The 13,465-nt window shown below is 37.3% G+C and overlaps 1 protein-coding gene across 1 annotated transcript; it reads right to left on the reverse strand.

Moving 5' to 3' along the window:
* Positions 1-2,559: 2,559 nt before the first annotated feature.
* LOC141961010 (regulator of G-protein signaling 13-like) lies at positions 2,560-11,210 on the reverse strand. Its single transcript, XM_074907474.1, has 7 exons — positions 11,194-11,210; positions 10,754-10,822; positions 7,914-8,035; positions 6,950-7,116; positions 4,861-5,049; positions 2,880-2,940; positions 2,560-2,624 (listed from the first exon to the last, which is right to left on the reverse strand). Exons 2-7 carry the CDS (start codon positions 10,816-10,818, stop codon positions 2,560-2,562), a joined length of 669 nt encoding a protein of 222 aa, XP_074763575.1. The 5' UTR covers positions 10,819-10,822; positions 11,194-11,210.
* Between the last annotated feature and the right edge of the window lie 2,255 nt (positions 11,211-13,465).

A 13,465-nucleotide genomic window follows, 5' to 3' on the forward strand; every position in this document is an offset into this window, starting at 1 on the left:
GATTTGGAATCAAAGCATCTCAAAGCTGTGCAGTTACTCAGTGCTACTGACAAACTATTAATGGGTAATTCTACTAAGAGAGGCTACCACCTCTGTGAAGCCTCACTGTAGGAGGCTATAGGCAAGCCTATGTTAGGATGCAGTCTTTGCCCAGAAAAGGCTATGGTCTGTAGCCGCGTAATATAACTAATTGGCACGTGCAGCAAAATGTTCTTTTTGGAAGGCTTCTTCCACTGTGCTCTTTCCTCTGTGTTTAGTGAACATTAGACCAAACATTAGTTTCTTCAGGAACCTGTGATTGCAACAGTACTGTATATTTGGCAATACTTGGAAATGCTGCAGTCATTTCCCTTTCCTCTGAGGTTATAGGTTCCTAAACATCCTCATCTGCCCTGTAATTGGTGATAAACATCTTTGCTCATATTGTTTAAATCAGTTGTCTACAGTACCAAGTTCTGGGTATTACCTCACTGCTGTGTTAGAGTGAGACTACATATAGCTTATTTCTTGGCATTTAAAATCAGAAATATCTAGAGTTAATATGGGAGTATGAACTAATTTAGAGAACTTGAGAGAAAAGCCTCCTAACAATGTATTATTTGAAGGCTTTTGGTTGTACAATGAAAAGACATTATACATTATCAGTTACCACCAATCTGTACAGAAAAGATTAGGCTATGCTATTCTTACAGTTTTGGTTTGACTCTAATTATAAGCAGATTTCAGTTTGTGTTTTAGACCTGATATACAATCTGCATTAGTTATTCTACACCTGTCATCACCTAGACACCAAGAGTGGATGTAAAACTCATGAGAACAGCAATATAACAATAGAGTGTAAATTTCATCACTTATCAAGGCCCATACAGCTCATATTTACAAAGTAAAAATGATCTAATTGTCAGGTCTTTTAAAAATAATAACAATTTTTTAAAAAAAACAACCACCAAACAAAACAGAAACCCCCCAGACCATCTGTCCAGTATGGGTTGTTTTCTCTTTAGGGAGACTCAATAGGCCAACAGTTTCCAAGGCTGGATACAGTTAATTGCTATAGTGGTTTTATTAATCTACATTTCTAACTTGCAAATTTAATGTGTTTGAAGAATTTCCATTGTTTTGGGGTTTTAATTTTTTTTTAATTTGTGTTAAGTAAACAAGGGAAGAATGAGAGAGAATTCTGCCAATTTAGCTATTTTAAAGTTTCTTATCTATCTTAACAGGAGCTTTGAATGATTAATGTGAGCAAATGTCTTTTAGTGTTGTCTGCCAGTGGAAAGTATACCTGAGCTTGTTCAAGTGCTGTTAATGAAAATGTTAAAAGCAGTGACTTGTTATTGCTGCTGACATTAGTTACTGTTTTATGAATCATGTGATCTGATGAAATACAGTGTTATTGTCATGCGTCTGGCAACACAAAAGAAAAATAATGCAAAAGATCTCCACCAGTTAAATCAATTTTAGGAAAAGGACCCCCTTTTTTTCCAACTTAATGAAAACAATCAAAAAAACCCCCAACCAATCTTTTAGGAGGTTGTCTAGAAGGAAGTACAATTTAATAAGCCCCCTAGCCATAAGGGTTGCTAGACTCATGGCCTGTTAGCAAAATAAACACTAAACTTTTCATGCCATAAAAAGGTGAGAGTTTCTCTGATTTCTCTGAGCATTCTCTGTGGAAGATTTTTTTTTTTTTCTTTCTCTCCTTCTGGATAATCCCCTTTCTGCAGGGAGAAAGTTTCTGTCTATCAACATGTATGTGACCAACCTCTTTGTGTAACCACTTCAGAAGCCTGCATGCTAAGCCTGTTTGGATATGAAGAATTATTATCCTTGGTCATTACAAGCCTCTCTGACTCAGAGACCAATGTCTAGGTCTTCTGAATTACTAATTCTAACAGGAAGAGGAAGGCTTTTTTTCATAGTGTAGTCCTTTGCTTGTTTGTTTTTTTCCTCTGCCCAGGTTGGCTTTTCTCACAGATCCACTTCACTGCAGGAAATGCTTTTTAATAATTCCTACCGTTTTTCTTTGCTGTGAGGCTGTGGCATCTGCAAGATCAAGCCAAAGTCTAATGCACTGTACGTACATCAGAAGTTAACAGCAGCTAAAGCTATACTATCCCTATCAGGATTTCCCATGAAGTCCATGCTTGCTGAGAGTGGGCTTGTGAGCTGAATATTCACATGATAATCCTTTTACATGATATCACTGCAAAAGGAAAGTATTATCTCGTATAATAACAATCTCTTTTCTTACAGCACTGAAGTTATCATCTTAAAACTTTCTGTACTAGTGCAGGTTATGCTCAGACTTGCTTTGTATTCTGCTTTAGACATGTACATAAATTTTCTAGCTTGAGAATTTCATAAAAATTATGGATAAAAAGAATTTGTGGAGCCTTAGATAACTGATAAATTACAACATGACCATTTACAATATACTGTAATGTGTTGGCATTAGAACACACATGCACAGTTACAATTTACCAATATAACTTCATACAAAGCTAGACATCATATTATGCATTTTGTAGCTGTTGATAAACATCTGTCATCAATAAGTCACTGTCCCTCTTCCCAAACGTAACGTCTATTGTGCACCACAATAATACCGCTACTCAGAGGCCCTAAACAATGATTAATGTTTTAGGAGTGATTGATACCTTACCTTGAAATATATTCATGTATACCTTCTTACACTGGCCAGAGGAACATCTTAAAAGAACAACTCTAGTTTCTCCTCACTACAAGATAGATGCCACAGAAGTGAAACTAAATTGTTTGTTCACTGTCTGCACTGACCTGTGTTTTCATGCTTGGGAAAGGCTTAGACATTCACACTGAGAAAATAAGGGAAGTTCTCGGTGAGAACAAAAACTTACCGTGGTTAAGGGAGTGGCACGATGGACTGTTGTGAGCCTCCCGTAGGAAGACTTGGCTTTCCTGACAGGTGAGACAATGATTACATTGTCACAAAAATTGCCTCTTTAAACTAGGCAGCCAAGTTACTGCTTGAGGTAAAAAACAAAATCAGGAACCGGCAACATGAAGTAACAATGAAGTAATCGTGTCAAATGTATCCAAATGAATGAATACTTCATTTCTCCTGTGAAATCATTCCAGAGGAACAGTGATGCTATCAGAGTTCATGGGGCTGCTGTTAGAATGACTTGTTCTTTGTATTCCTTGGAATAATGCAGCTTGAGAGGATGCTAGAGAGTTCCCTGATTTCCTATGGCTTTTTGTGTCTATGTTGAGGTCCATTAAAAGAATTAAGAGATTCCAGTTTTAATGAGATTTGGAAAATCATACTGGTTTTTGAATGTAAACCTAGAGTACCTCGATACTTGATGAATGAATCAGCAAGTTATCTTGTACAGTTTATATATGAGAGAGAGAGACCTATTTGTGTTACATTATTGTCACCGAAATCCGGGATAAAATTAACTTATCGACACCAATTTGATGCAGATAAGCAGACACTTCTTTATTGACGGTCGGACGTGTAGGGGAGTGCTCTCACCAGCAACACATGCCAGGCACCAGAATCATACACCTTATATAGAACTTATACATATTCATTAAGTCTTCATACATAAGCATACAGTTTCTAAGAAATCATTAACATATTCTCCTCCTATTTCCGATTCTGCGCAGTAGAGGTTAGAAATGTCTAGAAATGGGTCTGGGGTGTAATGTGAGTGGGTGGTCCATGAGTCTGTGGTCGCGATCTCCCCCTGCCGGAATTACCTTTTGCTTAAGGACACAGTTTTCTTGGCAGGTTCTTGCAAGCTGTTATGGTCACTTCCCTCAGTTCCCATTAATCCTGGACCTTGACAACTACTTGCATTCTTCTAGTCCTATACATGTATTATAAATCAGTTTACAAATCACCTCATGTTTTGTTACCTAGGTTCTAACCGTTCCTACTAAACAATTATGACCAATCCCTTCAGCCTTGGTACAGGGCTGTACAGGGGATTTTAGAGTAGCAGTCGGTCACTAGATTCAAAATACAATAAATGTAAAATTATTTTTACTAAAATATCCCTTAATCTATATTTATATTAAAATCAAACACAATTTAATTTCAGTTTATAGTAAAATCAGTAACATTATGAGGTTCAAATGTCAGGTCTGCTTGTATCTAATGGTGCCTGAAGGGAAAGCAATATATTTTTGTGTCCATACCCAGAAAAATAGATAAAATGTTAATGAGTTTTGTCATTGGAGATAAATTCAGGACTCACTGGTAGTATTATAGTATACTGTAGACCAAGTACCTTCTTAGCATATGTTGTACATCATAATTCGGCATAAAATTGACTCTACACCATATGAATACCACACTTCATATCTTAGGTAAACAGTGTACTTTGCAACTTATCTTCTTTTACTTTGAAAGATTATAAGAACAAAACAACAAAAAAGTAAATGCAGCAGTGCAGATTTTTTTCTTCTGTGTTATGTATAGCCAAATAAACAATTATTTCCTAGTAGCAAAACTATTTTTTTTATTTCAGATCTCTCACAACAAGAATACTGGAAATATGTTAATAGAGTTTTCAAATATGAATAAAAGACTAGAACCTTAGGCTATCTTTTTTGGCTGAAATTTTTATACATAGCTTTTGTTAGGTTTTAGGGTTTTATTGAGGGGAGAGGAAAACGAAACCAAAACTCTTCTGTGAAAAAAAGAAAAGGAAGGGGGAAGATAGTGCCTTATCAATTCTAACATCAACAGAACAATTGAGCAGATTAGTAATAATATGTCTACTGCCTAATTTCTCCTACTTTAAATCTTACACACTTGGCATGCCAGAAGAAACTATTGTAAATTTTCAGTCTTTCTCTTTAATTTACCCTTGAATTATTGCCATTTGTTTGAAGATTGTGTTTGAGTTTTTGAGAGAACTTTGATTGAAGAAATCGTGGATAAGAATCTCTTTCCATGTGCATGTAAATTATTCTCTGTGCTTCATTAAAACAGGACTGTGTTGGCTCTTGAATATTCCTTATAATCGCTTTCCTCACAGGACTGTCAATGTTAACCTGAAACAGAAAGCAACATTACTGAAGTATCACTGAATAAATGCAAAGGAATGGTAAGGAAGATTGAATTTAGGAGACTTGTACCGAATGCCTTTTCTTTATATCTTTAATTATATCTTTATATATGGGCCCACGACTTCAAACCTTAGGGAAGTGGTATATGTATTATTTGCTTGCTAATTCTAGAAAGAATAAGAACATATGTATGGTTTAGGCAGTGGAAGAAGTCCTGCAGACATGCCTTGTATGGAGTGGCTGTGAAGGGATAGTTGAAAGGTGCTGACATCCAAGTCCACTTTTTTTTGCTAAGAATTGTTCCTAGAGCTATGATTAGATCCCCGAGGAGGAAGCCTGGTTTTTGATTTCAAATGCATCCAAGTGACTGGAGGTGCACAGTACCAGTGAAAACCAATGCTAAAATTATTATGATCGCTGAAATAAGCTAAAACTGAGCCTATATATCAACCTCTCAATCTTCTGCTGCAATCCAGGGTTTGTAGCAGATAAATTGAAGCTCTGTGGGTGTGTAAGAACAGAAAGGTGATAGGAAAGTATATCAGATAAAATGGGAACTTTTGATAATCCGTTAGCTCATGATGAATTACATTGATTTTTTTCATTTTGATTTTGTTAGTGTTGAGAGGAGTGTTGATGTCTTTCATTGGTTGGGATCCAGGAGCACCTTTTTAAATGGTGTTGAAATTTGAATATAAACTGTTTAAAATTTTTATGAGCATCTACCTTTGTAGAGTTCTTTGGTTAACAGTGAATATCAGGAAAACATGAAATCAGTGTGTGCTGAAGATCTAGAAACCAGACAGCCAATACCAAGATTCAAATACATAGTATTTTAGAAAAAAATTACACAGCTTATTTTTAACTGTCCCGATTTAAGCTCTTACTTCTGATTAATGAATTTGTGGTTGGCAATACTGATGCTTCTCTTTTGGAAATGCAAATGTCTTGCTGAGTTTCCTACAGCTGCACATGCTAAAAGTAAAATAAATCAGAAAAAGACAGAAAAAGGCAATGTCTTGCCAACTGACATTTAAAACCAACGGAGGAAACTTTCAAATTTCCTCAAATTTTGGATTAGTGGGAGTGGTTTAGTCATTTAAAGCAATAACTGCTCTCAGCCAACATTTGGGAATCCAGCTGAATTGGTTTTATTGTTATGTGTAAACCAGAAAACACTCTAGCCTGATTTTTCTGTTATGTCAGTCTGCCAGAGGCAGTGGCAGTAAAAGACAGTATTAGCTTACTTTTGCAGGGAGAATAATAAACACGAATAGTTAAAGGTCATAGAGCATGCCTGGCCAAGCAGGAATGACTTTTTTGTATAGCCACTTTTTCAGGGGGGGAAAAAAAAAAAAAAAGCAAATCACTCTCAAACACTTTACACACATATCTGCATTGTTTTCCTTAAATCTTATGCTTCTGGAAGCAGAAAATAATTACTCTGTCTTAGAACTTTCTTTTAGCCCATATTTAAATGGCAACAGCAGTGGGTAGTTTTTACTTTGTTCATTTATATTTACTCTTGCAAAGACCAGAGTATTATTTATATCCATGTAGCAATGGCCTAATCTGAAATCTATTGAAGTGGTATCAATGGCCCATGGATCAGATAATAAAAAGAATAGTACGGATCCAAGTACTTGGTTCTTAATCTAATTGTGCCTTTTGCTTGTATCCTTGGTGGATATAGTTGAAAGATTTGCCCATAGACAAGATTTGAAGGCAAGTATTAAAATTCTGTGTGCAAGAGAGTTTGGGGAGGATGAATAGGAACAGTTTTCATTCCCTTTAATACAACATTTGTTGATGCTTTTTGTAAGCTACATTACACATCAGGCATTGCTATTAGAGCAAATAACAAGTTCATGTTATTGTATGTCACCTCGTTGGGAGCTTGGGGTTGAATGTAACTTGTAAAAAGTTTCCTGGCCACAGAAATCCTCTTCCTCTGCGATGTGATCTTCTTATAGACTTCACAAGCAAGCCAAAATTCTATGTTTTCATCACTGTGCTCTATCTTCAAGTAGGTCTTGTAGATCATAGACCCATCTGTAAAAATTTCGGAAGCCATATTTATATACCATGTAATATGCATTACTTTTAGAGTCCTTTGAAGGCAATAGACGTTTACAAGGCAGTATAATTCTTGATTGTACACCTGTAATATTATTACATTATGTCAAAGTAGGGAATTGAACACACTAACTCACCCCAGAGCCCTACACTTCCAACACTGCATTTTCCTAAACATGCAGAGCTCTCTTTAACCTAAGTGGCATTTCACTATGCAGAGACAGAGCACTGAAATCTTTGTTCTTCCTGGTCTCTGTGAACGTTATCAAACATGTCCGAAGACTGACAAGTATTTTTAAATTCCAGATCTAGTTTTGTGCAGAAGATATCTAAGTATTTTTTTACTCAGTCAAGAGTAAAAAAGATAATGATAAAAAGACCTTCTTTTCTTGGTGTAAGAATTTGGGGAAAAAGCAATCAGCAAAGACAGGAAATAATTACTCTTTTCCTTGCCACTGTAATTGAGTGAAGTAAAGCATTTACTTCAGCAAATAAGGTGTTCTGCACCTGAGGATGTCTTTGCAACACCTGGCAGTGGAGTTCAATAGCAGCAATCAGTGGGATTTTGGTAAAGATTAAATTCCTGAGGCTGCCTTTTGTCATGTCATTAGACATGCTTTATACAGGATTAGGTGATAGAGTTGCTGAAATGCCTCTAGCCAGAAGAACGTTTATGAGGCTTCACTGAGTGTAGCACTTGAGCAGGAATGGTGCTTGCAGTTGGAAGATGTACTTTCGAGTAAAACCTAAGATAGGCAAAATACTTTGCCTACCTTTCATAAAGAGCTGCAAGTCCATTGGCTTTAGAGTTTCTGGGTTTTCTTGTGAGTACACCTTTGCATTTTCCAATGTCATTAAACATTTAAATGAATTCAAAACCAACAAATGGTGCCACCTAAGTGCAGTGAATGAGGTATTTTAAGAAGGGTAATATCTGAGTACTGCTGGAAGCTACAAGAGTTTTATTTAAAGCAAGCTTTTCTGGTGGTGCAGCACTCTGGGCTTTCAGGTTTCTAAAGACAGTGAGCACTGTCTGTCATCTGGCAGTAATGATGATTACAAGCATGCCTGCTGCTTGTGCTATAATTTTGTCTCTTAAATGTCTTCTCTTATGCGCTTTCTCCCTGTGCTTTCCCTGCAAACTGTAACGTACTAGGTTGGTTGCTGTTAAAGAAAGATTTTGCCATTAAAATCTTCAGTTGTTACAAATTATGTCTGTAATCTTCTTGCTCTTTATAATTTGTCTATAGTTTGAAAATAATGCCAGTCCTTAAAAATAATTTTATAGGTTTGTGCTGTGACGTAACTCTGTATGTGACTGTCCTGGGTTGCAGTGTATTCTACTACCATCCTCATGAGCTGTTGAAATCAGGTGGGGCAGTGTTTCCTCGCCTCCCCTCCCCCCCCCCCCCCCCCCCCCCAGCCTCCAGACTATCTTTCTGCTAATGGCCCATCAATGCCATGCGGCATGACTCATTATCCCATTGTGAGATGCTCCACCCAGAGGGAGAAAAACAGCATTCCATCCTGGATATAATCTGAGATTCTGAATACCAGAGACGCTCTCTTTTCCACTGGATTTCCAGAGGACAGGAGCTACTTAGCCACCACTGGACTTTTCTGAGGAAGAGCAGACCTTCTTTCTACGGGATCACCGCTTCGGGGGGACTGCAGCCACCATTCTACCAGACTGCTACCACCACCCTGACTAACAGGGTGTCAGGTTGTATCCTGACTCTGTTAGTTTAACCCAGCGTTATCTGCCTTTATAATTTACGCCAACTGTTTTTTATAGGACATCAACGCTGGTAACTTGGAAAAAATGCTTATGCTTATATTAGTAGAAGAAAACACAAGGGATGCATTCCAGTGTGTGCTTTCCATTATGCGTCAGCCTAACCTGGGAGAAGATCCCTTCCCATTAAGTATTTTGTTTTCATACGAGCTACAATTTTCACAACAGCTATCAGTATCACAGAACTTTTTTTTGTTTAAATTAAAAGCTAAATTGGCTTTGGTATGTGTGCTGCGTGATGCTTCATAATTTTCTGCTGCACAACAGCCAGTAGTAGCTTTGTAGCTTTTAAAATTGGTGATCACTGGTTTATTTTTAACTTGGTATAATTCTCTCTTTCTCTGAAAGAGTACACGCTGTGACTCACTGATTATTCTGTCAGGCTTTCCTCATCAGTCTGAATTGATCAGGGGAATATATAGTAATAGAAATGGTACCACTATCAAATTATGGCGTCAATAACTTTCTAGTAACTCTTGCCAGTGAAAGATTATATTTTTTTCCTCCTTGTGAGCTACTGGCCTCCTCTCCGTATAAATTCATGAGGCGTGTGGTTATAGGGAGTGAGAATCTCTAGTCCTTTGAATGCATTGTTCCTTAAGAGCTGCTTCTGAGTCATATTCACTGTTACTGACGCAGATAATTTTTCACCTCTGTCAGCAATTCAACTTGTATATAGAACAAGTGACAATCTTGTCTGTCTGAGCATCATCAGTAGAGCCATCTTATTTCCATTTCTGATTATTTGTCTTTAGCATTAATCTGTTGAAGCAGAAAGAATGCTGCCTGGTGTGGCAGCTGACACAGAGGAAAACCTTTTTACTTTTCGTTTAAAATCGGGAAAACATGAAAGGTGGTAAGGAAAATGTGACCATGGGTTATTAGGATTTGTACTAATGCTACTGCTGGGATGACAGTAAACTTCTTGCTGTACTGATTTGCAACATGATTGAATTGGCTGAAGAACATATATTGCACTCAAAAAATCTTAGTATTTTCCAAGAATAACTAAGGCTTTATAGCTGGGACTCCAAAGTTTAAATTGCAGAATGCTGTTGTAGTGTCTGGGGGGAGCTATCATTCAGTTACTGTACTATTTCCAGAGTAAGGGGCTTCCCTGACCACTGCTGTATGGGAGAGAATGCCTCCTCGTGAGTCTCTCTTGGAAATGCTGTCTGGATTTCTGCCACTTAACCTCATCCAAATGGCAGCTCTAGGAGTTGTCAGACACACCTCAGTATTGCTGTGGAGGACATGTTTTTCTGTAATCAGTAAATCAAGACCATGTATGATCTGATACCAGTTGGCAGGCATGTTGGATGGAAGCCTTTCATCACCCCAGTGTGACATACTGACCAAAGTTCTAGCTATGGTTGGCTTCCACTGAGGTTGGTGGCAGATGAGGACTTGCAGGAAGTGCTCGGCCATGTCTCTTATCCACCACATGTGTATTCAACCTTTGCCAACAGTCTGAATTCTTTTAAAGGACTGACCCAAAATATTGGGTTTACAGATTCTTCACAGTCCGAAATATGGACAATCCATGGATTAGTTTAAACCTATGCCTATTTAACATAAAAGAAGTTCCCACTGGGATATGCTTTCCTTCCACTAGAGAAAAACCAGTTTTACACTTCATGTACTGCAAAGGAATGGGCTATATGAAGGTAGTCAGTTGGAGCAGTTGTGAAGTTGTTGCACTCTTGCATGATCTTAAATTTGCAAAGAAAACTTCCAAAAAAACCTGTGAATTTTGAGACTTTTGTGTCTCATACTCAGACAGCTGCATGTATTGCAGAACATAAGAATCTTACTTACTTAAAACTGATCCCATTTTCTTCTGCTCTGAATATCTTGCAAAGCCAGAAAGTATTTGGACTCATTCTCCTAAACATGGAAAACATGTGAGTGTTAAACCAGCTGTACTCAGTTCTGGCTATCTTAAATTCCAAATTCCACTTATAATTTGGTCTCCACATAACAATGCTACCAGTTTTAGCAGTATTCTTATTTTATGCATCTAATCTTCAACTGTGAGTCATGGCTGAAGGATTAGACCAAAATATGTTTTTGTAACATGCAAGAACTTAAAAACCAAAAAATATAATCAAGTATTCCAATGGATATCTGTTAGGGAAAAATAGAAGTGCTAATAATTCTTCCTCTTTGCTTCTCCAATTGTGAAAAGAGATTACAAGTTTGAGCCTGACCCAAGACCAAAGGAAACCAGGAATCTTTCCCTGAAAGATCAGGGTGACCTGGATCTGGGATCAGAGCTCAATGCAAACTGGACAACTCTGTGTTTGAGATTAACACTGATACTTGTCCAGCAGGTACCTCAAAGTCAATAAAATTTGGTATTAAACTTGTATTTGTGTAGAGAAGATATCGGTAAGAAAGTGTTACCGAAAATCCGGAATAAGAATTTATTGACACCAATTTGATGCAGATAAGCAGACACTTCTTTATTGACGGTCAGACGTGTAGGGGAGTGCTCTCACCAGCAACACATGCCAGGCACCAGAATCATACACCTTATATAGAACTTATACTTATTCATTAAGTCTTCATACATAAGCATACAGTTTCTAAGAAATCATTAACATATTCTCCTCCTATTTCCGATTCTGCGCAGTAGAGGTTAGAAATGTCTAGAAATGGGTCTGGGGTGTAATGTGAGTGGGTGGTCCATGAGTCGGTGGTCGCGATCTCCCCCTGCCGGAATTACCTTCTGCTTAAGGACACAGTTTTCTTGGCAGGTTCTTGCAAGCTGTTATGGTCACTTCCCTCAGTTCCCATTAATCCTGGACCTTGACAACTACTTGCATTCTTCTAGTCCTATACATGTATTATAAATCAGTTTACAAATCACCTCATGTTTTGTTACCTAGGTTCTAACCGTTCCTACTAAACAATTATGACCAATCCCTTCAGCCTTGGTACAGGGCTGTACAGGGGATTTTAGAGTAGCAGTCGGTCACTAGATTCAAAATACAATAAATGTAAAATTATTTTTACTAAAATATCCCTTAATTCTATATTTATATTAAAATCAAACACAATTTAATTTCAGTTGATAATAAAATCAGTAACAAAAGGGTGTCATTTTTTTAGGAATTAGACAGTCAAGAATATGTTTGTCTGAAAAACAAAATTTAAAAAATCTTGTAACCTGAAGTGTTTTTATTTCTTCTCCTTTGGCTTTCAAGATATGCCAAATTCTTTGCAAAGTTCACATGGTACAGTGGATAAGCTTGTATATACCTGCCTGAAATCAAAACAGTAGTTCTAGACATTATTTATGTAAACTCACAGGTTTTTTTAGGTTTGTGTTTGACTGGCGCATATTACTTCTACAACAAATATTTTCTTCAATCTGAAACATATAATAAAACACAGAACAAGGATGTATCTCCCAGCATTCTGAACCTGTGAAATGATTGCATTTGCACTTAGTCTTATTTTCCTTGTTCCCCTGGCATATATATCCAATTTTGCATTATACAAGAGTCTTACCCAGTAGATCTCTGGCAGAATGTTGACACTTCACAACTCTGCCTGACTGCTATACCGCGACTCCTGCAGTAGGATTCCGACCCTGTTGGATTGCCAGTGGCCGTTGCCCGTTTCCTACTTTTGTGGTGGTCTCTGAACTATGCTCTCTGATTTGCTTCTGTAGGACTTCCTCTACACTTGCCTATTCATTTCACTAGTATTTACTCATCTCACCCCCTGCCTAAAAGCAATCTTTTAAAACTGCACAATATTCCATATTTAAGATAATTATGCATTTTAATTCAGGTATATGGTTATTGCTCATCACCCTATTTTAGACTATTTTACCCAATGCCCTCTATTTTGGGTCTTTTCATGTTGCAATTTTTTGTCTTCAGTCATATTCACTGAAATATAAACAAAATACAGCCTTTGTGGCTTTATTGAAACCTGAAGAAGGTTATGTAGGTTGCCTACTACACAGAAATGCTCAAAAAATATTAGACGAAGCATTATTAAGTAATCTAGTTCAGCTATTTCCATCTAAATTCAGTCAGTATTTTTTCTCTTTGGGTGGCTGCTGCATAAACTCACATTTGTATAAGGAAATGTTACAGTTCTGAGGAACCATTTAAATTTGAGTTAGAGGCTTTAAGCAAATAGTATTCCCCAGGGCTTGTTGGGTACACACATTTGCCAAGCATACATCCAGGGCTTTGTGATTCTCTCTTCTTTTAATATTAGAAACATTTCCTAATGAACCAAGGAACGGAGCATGCTGATTTTATCTTTTTCAGTGCTTCTTTGGAATGTCTTCTTTCCACTGAAGCATAGTCTATGCTTCGTCAGTCTAATATTGCTGGCAATAGTCTTAGTCCTAAAACAGGACAAGAATAGTACACAAAGCTACAACATGCCCTTGGGCAATTTGTGTCAGTTTTGAATTGGCTCATCTTCATGAGCGTGAGCTGAGCCTTTACCTGTATTAGTGTCCTCTTTTCTACTGTAAATGGTAGCCCATCTACATCTTTACTT

Source organism: Athene noctua, chromosome 5 (genome assembly GCF_965140245.1).
Source record: "Athene noctua chromosome 5, bAthNoc1.hap1.1, whole genome shotgun sequence".
In the NCBI taxonomy this organism is placed as follows: Eukaryota; Metazoa; Chordata; class Aves; order Strigiformes; family Strigidae; genus Athene; species Athene noctua.

Coding starts and splice junctions, on each gene's coding strand:
- LOC141961010 (XM_074907474.1), bottom strand. CDS start 10,818: ATGAGTCCAAATACTTTCTGGCTTTGCAAGATATTCAGAGCAGAAGAA. Junction 7,117..7,913: donor CTTGCAGCTCTTTATGAAAG/GTAGGCAAAGTA, acceptor AAATTTTTACAG/ATGGGTCTATGATCTACAAG. Junction 2,625..2,879: donor GTGCCACTCCCTTAACCACG/GTAAGTTTTTGT, acceptor ATCATTGTTTAG/GGCCTCTGAGTAGCGGTATT.